We start from the raw sequence: 17,129 nt of genomic DNA on the forward strand, positions 1-17,129 counted from the left end.
AAATAGAGAGACATCTGCAGCCCTGCTTCACCACCTGCAAAGCTGTCCCCTGCAGGTGGGGCTGGGGGACTTGAGCTCAGGTCTTTGCGCGCTGTAACATGTGCGCTCAACCAGTCTGCCACTACCCCCTCCCTTGTTTTCTTCAGCTTAATTTTCTCTGATGTTTTTGCTACACTCCGGTTCTTCTCACATGGTGGCGAAAACCAGAATCATTGTAAAGCCTGTAGTTTATTTCCAGAAATTCCAGTGCAAGAAAATGCCTGCTTCCCCATAGTCCCACAAGAACCCTGACTCGCTTTTAGAATTTCAGCTTATTTCATCAGCAGGCTCCTTGACCAGCGTGTACATGTATTCGTTTTTTCCCCTCAGTTTGCAGAAAATTACTCTATTTGAGGCTGAATGCCTCTCCTTTCCCATCTGCTTCTTAATAACGAATTAACCCTACCTAACTTAGAGCTCTGGGTTTTTGAGAGACCCCAAAAGTCTAAAAGGCCTCAAGCCTATAATTTTCTGAGTTAGATTTTGCTTACTCACTTGCTCCTGTATGTTTCTGTGTTAGAAATAGATTGTGTGAGGGACCAGGCGGTGGCGCATCTGGCTAAGCGCACACACTGCAGTGAGCGAGGATGTAGGTTCAAGCCCCTGGACCCCACCTGCATGGGGAAAGCTTCATGAGTGGTGAAGCAGGGCTGCAGGTGTCTCTCTCTCTCTCCCTCTCTATCACCTCACGCCTCTCAATTTCTGGCTGTCTCTATTCAATAGATAAAGATAATAAAAAAATAAACAGGTCACATGGTGGCGCACCTGGTTGAACGCATGTTACAGTGTTCAAGGACCCAGGTTCAAGCCCCGTCCCCACCTATAGGGGGAAAGCGTTGCAAGTGGTGAAGCAGGGCTGCAGAACTCTTTCCTTCTCTCTCTCTCTCTCTCTCTCTCTCTCCCCTACCCTCTCAATTTCTGGCTGTCTCTAGTCAATAAATAAAGATAATTAAAATTTGAAAAAAGAAAGAAAGAAATACATTGCAGGGACTATGATGTTTTAATAAGTTTATCTTGCTGAATTTTTATTTTTATATTTTTTTCAGCTTCAAAATCGTCAGCTACTTCTTGTCTGGGGATTACTTTTTTTGTGATTTTTTCTTCCACTTATGCATCTTAGGTTTCTGAGGCTTTGGGAACATGGCCCTAGCGTACTTACCACCTCCACCAAGCTCTTCTGAGTGTACCTCCTGAGCTAACTAGTGCCGGCTAACCGCCGCGCATTTTTACCACAGAATACATGGCATGGGGTGAGACAAGTCGGACACGCTTGGGGAGGTGCGTAGAGACCGGTTTCCGGGCCCCTGTGTGTGACGCTCACTTTCTTTTCTAGGGGAACATTTCCGGATGGCTCTTTCGAGACTGCAGAGTTGTGATCTCTTTGATGAGTCTGACAAGTGAGTCTATATGCCCCATTTCTCTCTGCCTGGAAATCTTAAAGGCTGTTCAGAATCTGCACGCCACGAGGTGTCAATGGTGTGTCACGGCGGGAACGTCCTTAGTTATGTCATCAGTCACTGCAGTTATTGCTTGTAGGACACATAATCAAAAATGAAACAACGACAACAACCAAAAAAAAGCCCTGCTAAGTTAAATTTGAAATCGCGGGATTAGTTGGTTTAAAATTGTAGACCAGCTTGGGTACCTCAAGTCAGGACTTTTTTTTTATTATTATTCATTTTTATCTCTTCTAAGTTGTGCTCCTGAAGAATTAATCCACATCTCTTACTGTTAGGTTGTCAGGAAAAAGCATGATCTGGTTTTCTCTGCAAAACTGCATCATGACTGCCGACAGCCCGATGGTGAGCTCCCGGCCTGCTTGAGGGGGTGGTATGTGTCTTTGCATCTTCGGAGCTACCAAGGGAAACCTGTGTTTCGCTTTACCTTGTGCACCGAGTTTCAGAGACAGCTTTTTCCTTATGCTTAGAATTGTATTTCAAGAGAGCAGGCAGCTTACTTAAATACATTTTCTGACTATAAAAGCCCATTCTGTTTTTGAAAGTTTTTATGTAAAGTTAACCCTCTCTTATGAGTAATTGAATAAGGGTGTGTGTGTGTGTGTGTGTGTGTGTGTGTGTGTCCTACTACCTTCTCTTCCTTTCTGAGTCACACCTACACCTGTTACAACTTCTGAATGTCCCTCTCTTTTCCCTCTTCTCTCTCTGGGTCCTGATGGAATTGGAGTTCAGAGCCCTCTGGTCATCTTCCCCTAACTTCCCCCCTCCCCCAGCATAAAAGCATTTTTAATAAGATCTAGAAAGGCAAAATGTTCTAAATTGCCTGATTGCTGTTTCTGAGTCAAACCCGTTTGTCTCCTAAGTGACCTTGTACATTTCCTATTTGATGTTTCTCTTCTTAGTTTGGGAAAAATTCACGAAGAGCAAGTGTAGAGCAAGGTCTTTCGCAAGTCAGAGATCTGCGGCCCTGAGTGTAGACTCCAGACATCGCCTCTTGTGTAAGGGGGGTGGTTTCCATTTGGGTCTTTGTAGGTCACAGAGGAGAGAGGCTCAGGTGGAGATGAGAGAAGGGAAGTCCCTTTCCTGCCTGGCTGCTCTCTTGACCAATATTTATACAATTGCTGACCTTGTTCTGTGCCGGTTTCTCCTCTATCTGTTCTCTGGAAGATATTGACATGGTCTTAGAAATATCAGTTGAAATCAGATATTTTCATTTTATGTGTTTTATCCCTTCCAAAGTTCAGACATTTTTTGTTGTTGTTGTTGCTGCTTCAAATTCAGACTCTTCCAGATGAGGACTTTTTTTTTTCCAGCCATCTTAGCCAATGTGCATAATGCCCTCAGTATAAATTCTACTGCTGAAAGGCGATCTCGAACTGTCAGTTACATTTCCCAGATGGGGACTTCATCTTTCTCCTGCTTGTCATCCAAACAAGTAGTCAGCTCAACATCCTGAGGTCTCCCCCAGGAGTTCAGTGATCCTCAGGCCCTAAGGCCTTTCTATTGTGCCTCTGGCATTTTTTTTTTTTAATACCAGAGTTTCTCCTTGTAGTTCACTGTGATTGCTGGATTCGCTTCAATTTTATCTACACTTCTAAGCTAGCTGGGAATAGGAAGGGGAAGGACTGGTTATGCCCTGATCCATTAACTTAACCAACTGACATTAACACCCACGGGGCCAGGTGGCAGTGCGTCTGGCTGAGTGCACGTTACCTGGGTTCCAACCCCCAGTCCCTGCATGCAAGGTGAAAGCTTTGTGAGTGGTGTAGCAGTGCTACAGGTTTCTCTCTCTCTCTCTCTCTCCCTCTCTATTTACCCCTTCTTCTTGATTTCTGACTATCTTTGGCAAATAAAAATATGTAAAAAATTAAGAAATTTTATAACAAAACATTAACACCCATTAAAGTGACACCCTTAAAGGACCCTTCCCAGAAATCATATACAGCATCCTCTACATCTAGTGAGGGGCTGAAGCTTTTTGACACCAATTTGTGAGAACTGAGGCTATTTCCAACTCCATGTCAAGTGTCTTCAAAGAGGATGCTTGAGATCAGCCTCGGTGAGAGGCTCTATAGTTGTGAAAGTGGCAGACGCTATAAACCAGAGCTTCTCCCTCATGTCCCTAACCCAGAGACATCTGGGTGTTAAACATTTACTAACAACCATGGATTCTTTATTGGGAGGATTAATGGTTTGCAGTTGACATTAAAATGCAGTCGTTGGTCCATGTGTCATATTCCTCAGTTTTCCACATAACACTCTAAGCCCCCCTCCTAGGTCCTCCTCCATCATCATGTTCCAGGACCTGAGCCCCCACCCCCACGCCAGAGTCCTTTATTTAGGGCAATACACCAACTCCAGTCCTAGTTATGCTTTGTGTTTTTCTGTTCTGTTCTTCTTTCTCAACTTATGTCTATGAGTGGGATCATCCCATATTTATTTCTTCTCTTTCCAGCTGATCTCATGTCATGTGATTCCTTCAAGCTCTATCCAAGATGAGATGAAGAGGGTGAAGTCACCATTTTAATAGCTGCATAGTATTCCATTGTATATCAAGACCACAACTTACTCAGCCACTCATCTGTTGTTGGTCACCTGGTTTGGGGCTATTACAAACTGCTATGAACACAGATGTGCACAGATCTCTTTGCATGAGTGTGTTTGGTTCCTTAGGATCTATCGCCAGGAGAAGAATTGCAGGGTCACAGGGCAATTCCATTTCTAACCTTCTGAGAGTCTCCAGACTGCTCTCCACAGGGGTTGTACCTACTAACATTCCCACCAGCAGTGCAGGAGGGTCCCTTTGTCCCCACAATCTCTCCAGCATTTGTTGCTGCTGCCTTTTCTGATATGTGACATTCTCACAGGAGTGAAGTGGTATCTGCAGGGGCCAGGGAGGTGCCCTTCTGCAGGTTTGAAGCCTTCGCTTTCCGGGCAGATAGCACAGGGCTCTAGACTGGACCGTAACAACTCCAGGGCGCGCCAGCTTAGACATGGAGCCATTCCTTTCTTCCTTCCTCCCTCCCTTTCTCTCTCTCTCTCTTTCTTTCTCTCTCTCTCTCTTTTTCTTTCTTTCCTTCTTTTGAGGCTAATGGCTTACAGAACAGTTGTTGGCATGTGGGTACAATGTCTTCATTTCTCATCTCACCAAGACTGTGCACAGGACCTGAAAGCAAAACCCCCCCCCATCTGTACTCCTCTCCCTGTCTCCCCGTCCTTCTTCCCTGAGTCCTTGACTTTGGTGCAGTGCACCAGCTCCAGTCCAAGTTCTGCTTAATGTTTCCCTTCTGTTCTTATTTCTCAACTTCTGTCCATGAGTGAGATCAGCCCATATTCATCCTTCTCTTTCTGGCTGATCTCACTTCACAGGATTCCTTCAAGCTCCATCCAAGAGGAGGGGAAGAAGGTGAATTTATCATTCTTAATTGCTGAGTAGTATTCCATTGTGTATCTAGACCACAACTTGCTCAGCCACTCATCTGTTGTTGGACACCTGGGTTGCTTCCAGGTTTGGACTATTACAAACTGTGCTGCTATGAGCATAAACAGTTATTTGAAGGACACCCCATAGCTGAGCTGTGTAGAGCCTGCACGCCCATCTGGAGTGGCGCTGGCTATGTGCTTTATGCTTTAGTTAGCGACTGAGTGATGTCAGGAAGCTATTCTGTGGCTCTCTTTTCTAGTTGTGAGAAGACTGTAGCTTTTTCTTATCTTAACAAGACCACATGTCAACATTCTAACTGAAAGGAAGTGGTAGATACAGAGTCTGTGTTTTTTTTTTTTTTTTTTTTTGACTGGGGTGAAATCTTTACCAGAGCATCTAAGAGAGTTCTTCTAACATTTTATTGACTAGGATGGGTCATGCAGACACCTCTAGACTATAGGTAAAGGTATGTACTTACCATTGTAAGACCTAATAAAAGTAGCATTCATCTTGCAAGGCACACTGGGACCCTGAGCTGTGGAATCTGACATGAAATGAATACTTTTCCCTTTATTTTTAATATGATAGGACAGAGAAAAACTGAGAGGGAAGGGGAGACAGAGAAGGAGAGAAAGACAGACACCTGCAGACCCACTTCCCGCTCATGAAGTGTCCCCCTGCAGGTGGGGAGTGGATCTCACACGCAGGCCCTTGCCTGTCAGCACTAAGTGCGCTTAGTGGGGTGCACCACCGCCCGGCCCCCTGGAATGATGTATTTATTGTTTTAAAGGAAAGGCTTTTGTTTTTCTTTCTTGTAAACATTTGTTTTGAAAAAGTGAGTGAGAGAGAGGTTTAGAGAAAATAGAATACCAGCCCACCCAATTTGACACTGGAGATGGAACCCAGGACTCCACACATGTAAGCCTTACACTGTTCTGGCCGAGCTCCCTCCCTGACCGCAAGGCCATGCATTTTAATATATCACCGTGCTGTGAAGGGAAAAAAGAGTGTCATAACTTACTTTCAAAATAGAGATTTTTTTTTTTTTATTGTGTTGCTATTCCTCTTGCATGAGGATAATAACTTTTCTGCATGTGCATGACTTGGCAAAAAAAATGTATCTTTTTAAAATTAGTGATTTAACAATGATTAGCAAGATTGTAAGGTTATAAGGGTACAATTCCATGCGGTTCCCACCACCAGAGTTCCATGTTCCATCCCCTCCATTGGAAGCTTCCCTGTTCTTTATCCCTCTGGGAGCATGGACCCAAATTCTTTATGGGGAGCAGAAGGTGGGAGTTGTGGCTTCTGTCATTGTTTCTCCGCTGGACATGGGTGTCGGCAGGTGGATCCACACCCCCAGCCTGTGTCTGTCTGTCCCTAGTGGGGCAGGGCTCTGGGGAGGGGAGGTTCCAGGACACATGGGTGAGGGCGTCTGCCCAGGGAGGTCAGGATGACGTTATGGTAACATCTGCAGGAGGTAAGATATAAAGCAGAACATATTGTTTAATAATCAGGAACTCAAAGGTAGGGACAGAGCAGATGAAATTAGGGGAATAGCTAGGAAGTCTATTTTAGGTATCTTCCTGGGGGCCCATGACTTTGGTAATTTCTGCCTGAGCCTGACAGCTAACATACAGGTGGCCTGAAAGCCTTGTCTGTGAGGATGATGTCAGAGTTGAGAACAGGACTAGAAAGCTGGATCAGGGCAGAGAGGAGCTCCCATACGTGAGGACAGTGTGGAAACACCATCGACTGTTGACCCGGTCCTGTGTGCTCATTCCTGTGATGCTAATGTTTCCAGATCGCCCATTAACAGGCCCAGGCACTCTGGAGTGACTTTGTGTTCTGGGTGAATAGTTTGCAGTATGTGCATTTTCCCTGCCTGTGTCCAGAGTGCAGGAAGGAAATAAAAAAAAAAGATCCCAGCTTTTTCTCCACACACAAAGTCAGAAAGTGACCACCATACTTCCTGGAACAAACCCATTTTTTTTTTTTTTAATGCACAAGCTTTGAACTGAGACATTTTAGACTGTGAGATGGAGAAATAGAAATGATGCTTAACTTGCTTTCTACGGATGTATAGTTCGCGTAGTCAAACTTATATTAAGTAAATATGCTGACTTTATACAGTCAGCCAGTGACACTGGAAATGACTGGCTTATACCTGAGGAATCAGAGCAAGCCCGGAACCAGGCCAGGTGGCTGGTCAGGGAGAAAGTGAATCATACTTCTACCGAGATCGGGGCACTGTCTGGGGAGGAGGGAACCCGTGAGTTTGGAGCAGTGCGCTTTAGACAGTGTGTCTGAACTGTTTCTGATATTCCTGGGAGGACTTTGAATCTAGCTACAGGGAAGATTTCATTGCCAGGAGAGAACTATTTATGTCATCTGTAAAGGAGTTTTTAATCTTATCTATGACCGTCAATAAGACATACGGGTCTTTACAAGACCCTTTATCAAGAGGATAGGGAATTTCTCTGACAAGACTTCCTTTCAGAAGCATTCCTGAGAGAAGAAATCAGAAAGTAAAATTAAAAAAAAAAAAAAAGCAGTGACCATTAAACAAGGGCATAAAATTGGAGTCTCCTTGAGTGAGGCAGTGTCTGCATGACCCTTTTCCTTTTGTCCCTAGTCTTTAACCTGCTGGGACCGTCAGGGTGAAAAGGCTGGAGTGATCTTTCTTTCTAGTGAATTCTGGAGACTCCTGTAGACACAGATGCTGGCATCTCCCTTTTCACTGGACTGCAAGGCTTTGTAGGGTAGAGCCAGAGGGAGGTCCAGGCCTTTGAATCTGGTGGCAGACCAGGCATGCTAGGACAGATGGCAGCTCCTGCTTCTTCTGTTTGTCTTTATTCATGGCTTACGTCGCTAGTCATTGGTCCACGTGTGACACTTCTCAGTGTTCCACATAACACTCTAACACCCCACCTCGATCCTCCTCCACCATCATGTCCCAGGACCTGAACACCCCCCCAACCCACCCAAGAATCCTTTACTTTGGTGCAATCAGATGTTAGCTTCTTAGCATGTTTTTTTTTTTTTTGGTTGTTTGTTTTGTTTTTGATTTTAGTGATTTAATAATGATTAACAAGATCGTAAAGTCACAGGGGTATAATTCCATACAGTTCCCACCACCAGAGTTCCCTGCCCTGTCCCCTCCATCAGAAGCTTCCCTGTTATTTATTCCTCTGGGAGGATGGACCCAGATTCTTTCTGGGAGCAGATGGTGGGAGTTCTGGCTTCTGTCATTGCTTCTCTGCTGGACATGGGTGTTGGCAGGTGGATCCACACCCCTAGCCTGTGTCTGTCTGTCCCTAGTGGGGCAGGGCTGTGGGGAGGGGGAGTTCCCTATTTTTTTTTTGCCTCCAGGGTTATTTCTGGGGCTCAATGCTTGCACCATGAATCCACTGCTCTTGGAGGCCGTTTGTTCCCCCTTTTGGTGCCCTTATTGTTGCAGCCTTATTGTGGTTATTATTGTTATTGCTGATGTTGTTTGTTGTTGGACAGAACAGAGAGAAATGGAGAGAGGAGGGGAAGACAGAGGGGAGAGAAAGACTGACACCTGCAGACCTACTTCACCACCTGTGAAGCGACTCCCCTGCAGGTGGGGAGCTGGGGGCTTGAACCAGGATCCTTATGCCGGTCTTTGTGCTCTGCACCACCTGCGTTTAACCCGCTGCGCTACAGCCCGACTCCTGAGTTCCCTGTTTTTGATGCTCTTTCACCCACACTTCATCTGAGTGATGACCAGCTGTGATATAGTCCAGGGGAAACGTCTGTGAACACTGAGATTTCACTTGGCAGTGTATTGATGAGTTGTGTTGGCAGAACCGGCTGTCTGAGACTGAGCAGAGCTGCCCCTTTCTGGGCTCAGTGAATTCTGAGATGAGACTTGTGGGTAGGATAAGGAGTCTGGAGGAATGATGGTGGAATGATGGTGGCCTATGGTCCTGAACCAGCCCTAGTTTGTTTGGTGTCCTTGGGATCAGGCAGCCTGGTGTGAGGTGGGGGACGCCCAGCCAGGACGGGTGCTGTAGTACTGAGGGCATGGAGGCTGGAACACAGCAGCCTCCAGGCTTCATTCCAAAAAGAAGGCTAGTCCAGGGGCTCTAATTGTAGACATTCCTTTTAAAAATATTTTAATTTATGATTGGGTAAAGATAGAAACTGAGAAGGGAGGGGAGATAGGGAGGGAGAGAGACAGAGAGAGACCTGCAGCCCTGTTTCACCGCTCATGAGACTTGCCCCTGCAGGTGGGGACCAGGGGCTTGAACCTGGGACCTTATGCTCTGTAATGTGAGCACTTAACCAGTGCACTACCGCCTGGACCCCTTTGCTAGTTCTCCTCAACTGCCATGCTGCTTACCTCACAGACGCAGAAATTTATTTCCGAGCCTGCCACTCCTGTTCCAGTGCCCAGTCAGAAAGGGAGATTGCCTGAGGCTCCAAAGTCCCAGGTTCAATTCCCTCATACCACCATAAGCTGAGCAGTGCTCTGGTTAAAAAAAAAAAAAAAAAAAAAAAAAGCTAGTGGGGGAAGATGGCATAATGGTCATGCAGAGACTCCCGTGCCTGAGGTTCCAGGACTTTGGGAGTGTCTGAGATCAGCACTTAGCTGGCTGTGAGGTCCGGCCAGCTGTGCCTGTGGGGACTGTTCCTGCTGCAGGGCCTTCACTGGACCTGTCTGGTGAGGATGACAGAAAGACACCCGCAGAGGAAACGGCCTTGAATGTTTACCCATGTTCCCGTGCTATGTATGGCATTCGGCTACAGGACATTTTTTTGAAACTTTGCCTTCCTGGAATTTGGCAAACTGAGTATAAGTGCATCTAGAGATAATGCGACTTCCCCAAGTAAAAAAAAAAAGAAAAAAAAAAAGCAGAAATAATTTTAACAAGTAACATCTCAAGTGTACATGTATGTCACATCCACGACAAGAAGTCTGAGGATCAAAGCAGGTGATAACTCAGGGTGAAGCCTCAGTGGACTGCGTCTGTTTCGGCAGAACTGGGGGGCGGGGGAGGCTCAGAGGGGAGAGGGCAGGCCCTAACAGGAACTAGGGGCCTGCTACCTTCTGGTGAAGTAGAATTCAGGTTTGATGGAGGGTGAGGAGTCCTGACACCTGTTTGGGAAACGTGGAACTGTACCCTGGTGACAACAATTCTGTGAATCAATAAAATAATATTGAAGTCAGAAAGAAAAAAAGGTTAGGAGCATACCTCAAGGAGTGATAGTGAAACAAATATTTTTCTACCTTCACCCCTAGTTCTTGAACCTGTGAAATTCTGCCTGCTTTTATTTTTTCTAACAAAGCGGACAATTCTTTAATTTGGGGGGAGCTAAGTAGCACAAATTAAAGTGTATAAAAAGTTACAAATGAACACAGATGCTAAAAGACTGAACAAAATTCTAGCCAATTGGATACAGCAGTATATTAAAAAGATTGTTCATTGTGACCAAGTGAGATTTTTTTTTTTCCTAGGAATGCAATCAATGTGATCAACCATATCAATAAAAAAGCAAGACCAAAAACCACACGGTTTTGTCAATAGATGCAGAGAAAGCCTTTGACAAAATACAACATCCCTTTATGATCAAAACAGTACAAAAAATGAGAATAGATGGAAAATTCCTCAAGCTAGTGGAGTCTATATATAGCAAACCTACAGCCAACATCACACTCAATGGTGAAAAACTGGAAGCATTTCCCCTCAGATCAGGTACTAGACAGGGCTGCCCACTATCACCATTACTATTCAACATAGTGTTGGAAGTTCTTGCCATAGCAATCAGGCAGGAGCAAGGAATTAATGGGATACAGACTGGAAGAGAAGAAGTCAAACTCTCCCTATTTGCAGATGATATGATAGTATACTTAGAAAGACCTAAAGAATCCAGCAGGAAGCTCTTGGAAATTTTCAGGCAATACAGTAAGGTGTCAGGCTACAAAATTAATGTACAAAAATCAGGGGCATTCTTCTATGCAAACACTAAGTTAGAAGAAGATAAAAAACAGAGGGGGCTGGGCGGTAGCACAGTGGGTTAAGTGCACATGGCACAAAGTGCAAGGACCGGTGCAAGGAGCCCCCAGCTTCCCACCTGCAGGGGAGTCGCTTCACAAGTGGTGAAGCAGGTCTGCAGGTGTCTGTCTTTCTCTCCCCCTCTCTGTCTTCCCCTCCTCTCTCCATTTCTCTCTGTCCTAGCCAACAACAATGACATCAGTAATAATAATAACCACAACAATAAAAATTAAAAAACCATTAAAAAATAAATTATAAAAAGAAAAAACCTAGAAATCAATCCCTTTTATTATAGCAACAAGACAATAAAATATCTAGGAATAAACCTAGCAAAAGAAGTGAAAGACCTGTATACTGAAAATTGTAAGTCACTATTCAAGGAAATAGAAAAAGACAGAAAGATTTGGAAAGAAATTCCATGCTCATGGATTGGAAGAAATAGCATCATTAAAATGATGTTATCGGCATAAGGATCCCAGTTCCAGCCCCCGGCTCCCCACCTGCAGGGGAGTCGCTTCACAGGCGGTGAAGCAGGTCTGCAGGTGTCTGTCTTTCTCTCCCCCTCTCTGTCTTCCCCTCCTCTCTCCATTTCTCTCTGTCCTCTCTAACAATGACGACATCAATAATAACTACAACAATAAAAAAACAAGGGCAAAAAACAAACAAACAAAACAAGGGCAATACAAGGGAATAAATAAATAAATATAAAGCATTTTTTAAATGATGTTATATACAAAGCCATCTACAACTTTATGCAATTCCCATCAAGATCCCAACCAGTTTTCTTTAGGAGAGTAGAACAAATGCTACGAACATTTATCTGGAACCAGAAAAGACCTAGAATGAGCAAAACAATCTAGAGAATAAGGGATGATCCTCTCATGGTCAGAAGCTGAAAAACAAGAACAGAACAGAAAACGCACAGCAGAACTTGGACTGGAGTTGGTGTGTGGCACCGAAGTCAAGGTCTCTGGGGTGGGGGAGGGTTCAGGTCCTGGAGCAGGATGGCGGAGGAGGACCTGGTGGGGCGTTAGAGTGCTATGTGGGAAACTGAGGCATGTGACCCATGTATCAACTACTGTATTTTACTGTCAACTGTAAACCATGAATCCCCCAATAAAGAAAAAAAGTTACAAGTATGAGGCGCCAGGCATTGGCACACCTGGCTGAGCACACACATTACAGTGCACAGGAACCCAGGTTCAAGCCCCTGGTCCCCACCTGCCCTCAAGCTACATGAGTGGTGACGCAGGGCTGCAGGTGACTCTCTCCCTCTACACCCCCCCTCTCAATTTCTCTTTCTGATAGAGATTCAATAATAAATAAATAAATAAATAAATAAATAAATAAATAAATAAATGAGGATGGGGTCTTGAATCCGGGCCCTTACGCATGGTAATACATACACTTAACCAGATGCAATACCACCTGGCCCCTTGGACATTGTTTCCCTTCCTTCCTTCCTTCCTTCCTTCCTTCCTTCCTTTCTTTCTTTTTGCCTTCAGGGCTTCTGCTGGGGCTCGGTGCCTGCACTGTGAACCCACTGCTCCTGGAGGCCATTTTTGCCCATTTTGTTGCCCTTGTTGTTTATCATTGTTATTGTTGCCATTGATGTCGTCGTTGTTGGATAGGACAGAGAGAAATGGAGAGAGGAGGGGAAGACAGAGAGGGGGAGAGAAAGACAGACACCTGCAGACCTGCTTCACCGCTTGTGAAGTGACCCCCCTGCAGGTGGGGAGGTAGGGGCTTGAACTGGGATCCTTAGGCCCGTCCTTGCGCTTCACGCCACGTGTGCTTAACCCGACTCCAAAGATCTTTACAGGGAGCAGAAGGTGGGAGTTCTGGCTTCTGTCATCGCTTCTCCGATGGACATGGGTGTTGGCAGGTGGATCCACACCCCCAGCCTGTGTCTGTCTGTCCCTAGTGGGGCAGGGCTCTGGGTCTTACATCTTGGAAATTCATGTACTAGCCATGTTTCAACCTTTTCACTCTCTGCATTTTTCCCCTGTATGTCTGCGTACATATATTTTCTTATTCTCTGACATTTATATGATGCAGTTTTATCCCCTAAGGAGGATGTGTTTTGTCTTCTCCAGGCCTGACCACTGGTGGTGAGAGCCTGGAGGCAGGTAACTCAAGGCTGTATTTACTGAAAGCTGATAGAACATAATTCAGATGGTCTGAAGTTAATCCCAGTGAGAACAGCAAGTCCTGTGGCTACTCTGCTTTATGGCTCCTTGCCCTCAACAAAGAGTGACCTCTTAGTTTGTATCAGTTCAGCTGTCAGGGCTGGCACGAGAGGTGCCCTGGGAACGGGCAGGGAAGCTCCCTTCCTCCAACCCCACCCCTGCCCAGTGACAGCTGCTCCTCCTCTCCACTTACATCTAGAATCTCAGGGGTATGGGCAACGCCGGAAAATAATGTTCACAGGGGCCAGGCGGGGGTGCGTGCTGCACCTGGATAAACGCTCACATCACAGGGCTCAAGGACTCGGGTTCAAGCCCCTGGGCTCCCCCTGCAGGGGGAAAGCTTCATGAGCGATGAAGCAGGGCTGCAGTTGTCTCTGTCTCTCTCCCTTTCTATCTCCCCCTTCCTCTCAATTTCTCTCTGTCTCTGTCTATTAATAAATAAAAAAAGGGGCTGGGTGGTGGGGCAGCTGGTTGAGTGCATATGTTACCATGTGCAAGGACCCAGGTTCAAGCCCCCCCCCCCCCCGTCCCCACCTGCAGAGGGAAAGCTTCATGAATGGTGAAGCAGGGCAGCAGGTATCTCTCTCTTTCCTTCCTCTTTTGATTTCTGGCTGTCTATATCCAATAAATAAATAAAGATAATACAAGTTAAAAATATATATATATTTTAAAAAAGAATGTTGACATATGCAACTCAAGGCACACTTGTGTAAGAACTTAAGACAGAGGACTCTATGTCAGTGAGGTTTTTCTTTTTATTATTTTTTTATTTATAAAAAGGAAACATTGACTAAAGAATAGGATAAGAGGGGTACAATCCCACACAATTCCCACCACCAGATCTCCATATCCCATCCCCTCCCCTGACAGCTTTCCTATTCTCTATCCCTCTGGGAGCATGGACCCAGGGTCACTGTGGGATGCAGAAGGTGGGAGGTCTGGCTTCTGTAATTGCTTCCCTGCTGAACATGGGTGTTGACAGGTGGATCCATACTCCCAGCCTGCCTCTCTCTTTCCCTAGTGGGGCAGGGCTCTGGGGAGGCAGAGCTCCAGGACACATTGGTGGGGTTGTCTGTCCAGGGAAGTCCGGTTGGCATCATGCTAGCATCTGGAACCTGGTGGCTGAAAAGAGAGTTAACATACAAAGCCAAACAAATTGTTGACCAATCATGAGCCTAAAGGCTGGAACAGTGCAGATGAAGCGTTGGGGGTCCTCTATTTTGTCAATAGCTAGTAGGCAGATTTTAGTTATATTTCAAAGGGCCTGTAGTGTTTTTTTGTTTTTGTTTTTGTTTTTGCCTGAGCCTGAGCCTGAAATCTGATATGCAGGTGGATCCAAGTTAATGTCTGGGGAGATGATGTCATGGCTGGGAGTCAGTGAGGTTTTTTTTTTTTTTTTTTTTTTTGCCCTCTACAGTTATGGCTGGTGCTTGGTGCTTGCACTACAAATCCATTGCTCCTGGAGGTTATTTTTCCCATTCTGTTGCCCTTGTTGTTATTTTGTTATTGCTGTTGGGTAGGACAGAGAATTGGAGAGAGGAGGGGAAGAGAGAGGGGGAGAGAAAGAGAGACACCTGCAGACCTGCTTCAACGCCTGTGAAGCGACTCCCCTGTGGGTGGGGAGCCCGGGACTCGAACCGGGATTATACCTCCTGTCCTTGCACTTTGTGCCACGTGCACTTAACCTGCTGTGCTACCGCCTGTCCCCTGTCAGTAAGTATTTTTGTAATCGGAAGGTTTGGGTTCATACTCTGTTTCTGCTTCTTCAGGGGATGGCATTGCAATCTCACCTGGCAGTCTTTACTAAATCTTTTCATCTGTAAAATGGCGTGTCAGGCACACTTGTCTCCACTGGTGGCTATAAGAATAAATAAGCGAATGTTTGGGGTTGATAAGCGTGAATAGTTGGGTGACTACGGAAGTGGCTTAGAAAGTAGAGGACAGGACTACATGCGTGTGGTCTGAGTTCCATCCCTGGCACTGAACATACTGGGGCCAGTGCTCTAGTCTCTAGATGTCAATAAACGAGTCCACTTTAAAGCACAGAAGTAATAGTCAACATGAAGGAAGCCTTCATTTCATCCCTGACATCACATGAGAACAGCAAGGATATACATGTACTTGGGTGGAACTTCACGGTGGTGGAGCATTGCCTCTCTCTCTTTCTCTCTCTAGTTCTTTCCCCGCCCCCAATATATACAAAAGAAAATTTAGGGGAGTTGGGAGGTAGCACAGCGGGTTAAGCTCACGTGACACAAAGTGCAAGGACCGGCATAAGGATCCCAGTTTGAGCCCTCGGCTCCCCACCTGCAGGGGAGTCACTTCACAGGTGGTGAAGCAGGTCTGCAGGTGTCTGTCTTTCTCTCCCCCTCTGTCTTCCCCTCCTCTCTCCATTTCTCTCTGACCTATCCAACAACAACGACATCAATAACAACAACAATAACTCCAATGATAAAACAACAAGGGCAACAACAGGGAATAAATAAATAAATATAAAAAATAAAATATTAAAAAAAAGAAAATTTGGGTTGGTATGCAAGATTCTGAGTTCTCTGGCACTGTGATAAAAAAAGAAATGTTAATAGTTGCTAAAAATGATAATTTGAGTGTAAGGTTTTTTTATCTTCTATCTTGTCAACACATTGTATATTTAATACATTTCTTGTGCTATAAAGTCACATTGGTTCTTTTTCTCCTTGTGCAACAAGTAAAACCTGGCCTTGGGCCCTTTCTGGAAGCATAAATGGGTTTTGGAATCAGCCAGTTCAGCGACAAATGACTCAGCCTCTCACTTGTCTGTTTGCCCAGCAGCGTGCCATGTAAGAAGTGTGTGGTGGTTGGTAATGGAGGTGTTTTGAAGAACAAGTCATTAGGGGAAAGAATTGACTCCTATGATGTGATAATAAGGTAAAGCTCCATTCTTGTTTACTCATCTGCCGTTGGTTCGGTATGCCTTCCTGACTTTAGTCCTGCTGGGTTAAAGTTTGTGGTCGTGCTGCTTGACAACATTGCCCGTAGCTCATGACCACAGGTCTGCGGGGCTTCTGCTGTGTGCTGTCACTGCACAGTCAGCTGACAAGTACCAGTGACCCCAACCGCCACCCGCTCCTTCAACAGCCTAGCGCAGTGGTCACAACCCACACATCTGCTTGGCCTTTCTCAGCTTGCTTGCTTTGTTTCTTTGTGATTGCACTTATGAGTGAGATCATGCGGTTCTCGTCTTTTTCCTTCTGACTTATTTCCGCTGGTTTTCCATTCTTTAATAAAAGTAGATTTAGTCCAGAGTAGGCCTGCCTGGTTTCAGGTGAAATATTTAATAAATAGTTGTCCCTCTTATTACGCCAAGTGCAATCGTTCTCATAGATGTGGCAGGGGATATGAGAATTGTTCTTCCCTTGAAATGTATGTTCTAATCAGAAGACATTAATAAAGAAAATACAATTATGTACAAACTATTGTATTTTACTGTTGACTATAAACCACTAATCCCCCAAGAAAGAAATTAAAAAACACAACAACAACAACAGCAAGAACATCATTATGTTCTTCTCTTATTATTATCAAGTCCATACAGTCAGAGTCTGGGAGGTGGTGCAGTGTCTGAACGCTGGCCAGGTGGGCATGAGGTCCTGAGCTCTAACTCTGCCAGCGTGTGTATCAGAAAATGCTCTGGCTCAGGAGTCCGGCGGTAGCGCAGCCGGTTAAGCACACGTGGCACAAAGCGCAAGAAAATGCTCTGGCTCTTTCTCTCCGCCCTCCTCTCTCTCTCTCTCTCATTAATCAGTAAACAAATAACAGGAAAATGATTCCAGACAGTTAAAAGTAGGCTGTGTGAAGGCCAGGCAGTAGCACAGCTGGTTAAGTGCACACGCACAAGCAGGCCTGTGGGTTCAGTTCCACCTGCAGAGGGGAAGCTTCCTGAGCACCGAACAAAGCTGCAGAGGCCTGTCTTCTTCGGTCCTCCTCTCTCTCCTCCAGCCACCTCCATTTCTCTGTG

At 45.4% G+C, this 17,129-nt stretch overlaps 1 protein-coding gene across 10 annotated transcripts in view; it reads left to right on the forward strand.

Annotated features, from left to right (window-relative positions):
* ST3GAL6 (ST3 beta-galactoside alpha-2,3-sialyltransferase 6) overlaps positions 1–17,129 on the forward strand; it is an 82,959-nt gene that overhangs the window by 55,216 nt on the left and 10,614 nt on the right. For 4 of the 10 annotated variants that reach the window (XM_060172183.1, XM_060172185.1, XM_060172191.1 and 1 more), the window contains 2 exons: positions 1,373–1,436; positions 15,941–16,039. In XM_060172183.1, coding sequence (XP_060028166.1) covers positions 1,373–1,436; positions 15,941–16,039 — 163 coding nt within the window. Of the gene's footprint in view, positions 1–1,159; positions 1,290–1,372; positions 1,437–15,940; positions 16,040–17,129 lie in introns of all 10 variants that reach the window. The other 6 variants (XM_060172187.1, XM_060172188.1, XM_060172190.1 and 3 more) reach the window with 4 other exon arrangements.

The sequence above is a fragment of the Erinaceus europaeus genome, chromosome 14, assembly GCF_950295315.1.
Source record: "Erinaceus europaeus chromosome 14, mEriEur2.1, whole genome shotgun sequence".
In the NCBI taxonomy this organism is placed as follows: Eukaryota; Metazoa; Chordata; class Mammalia; order Eulipotyphla; family Erinaceidae; genus Erinaceus; species Erinaceus europaeus.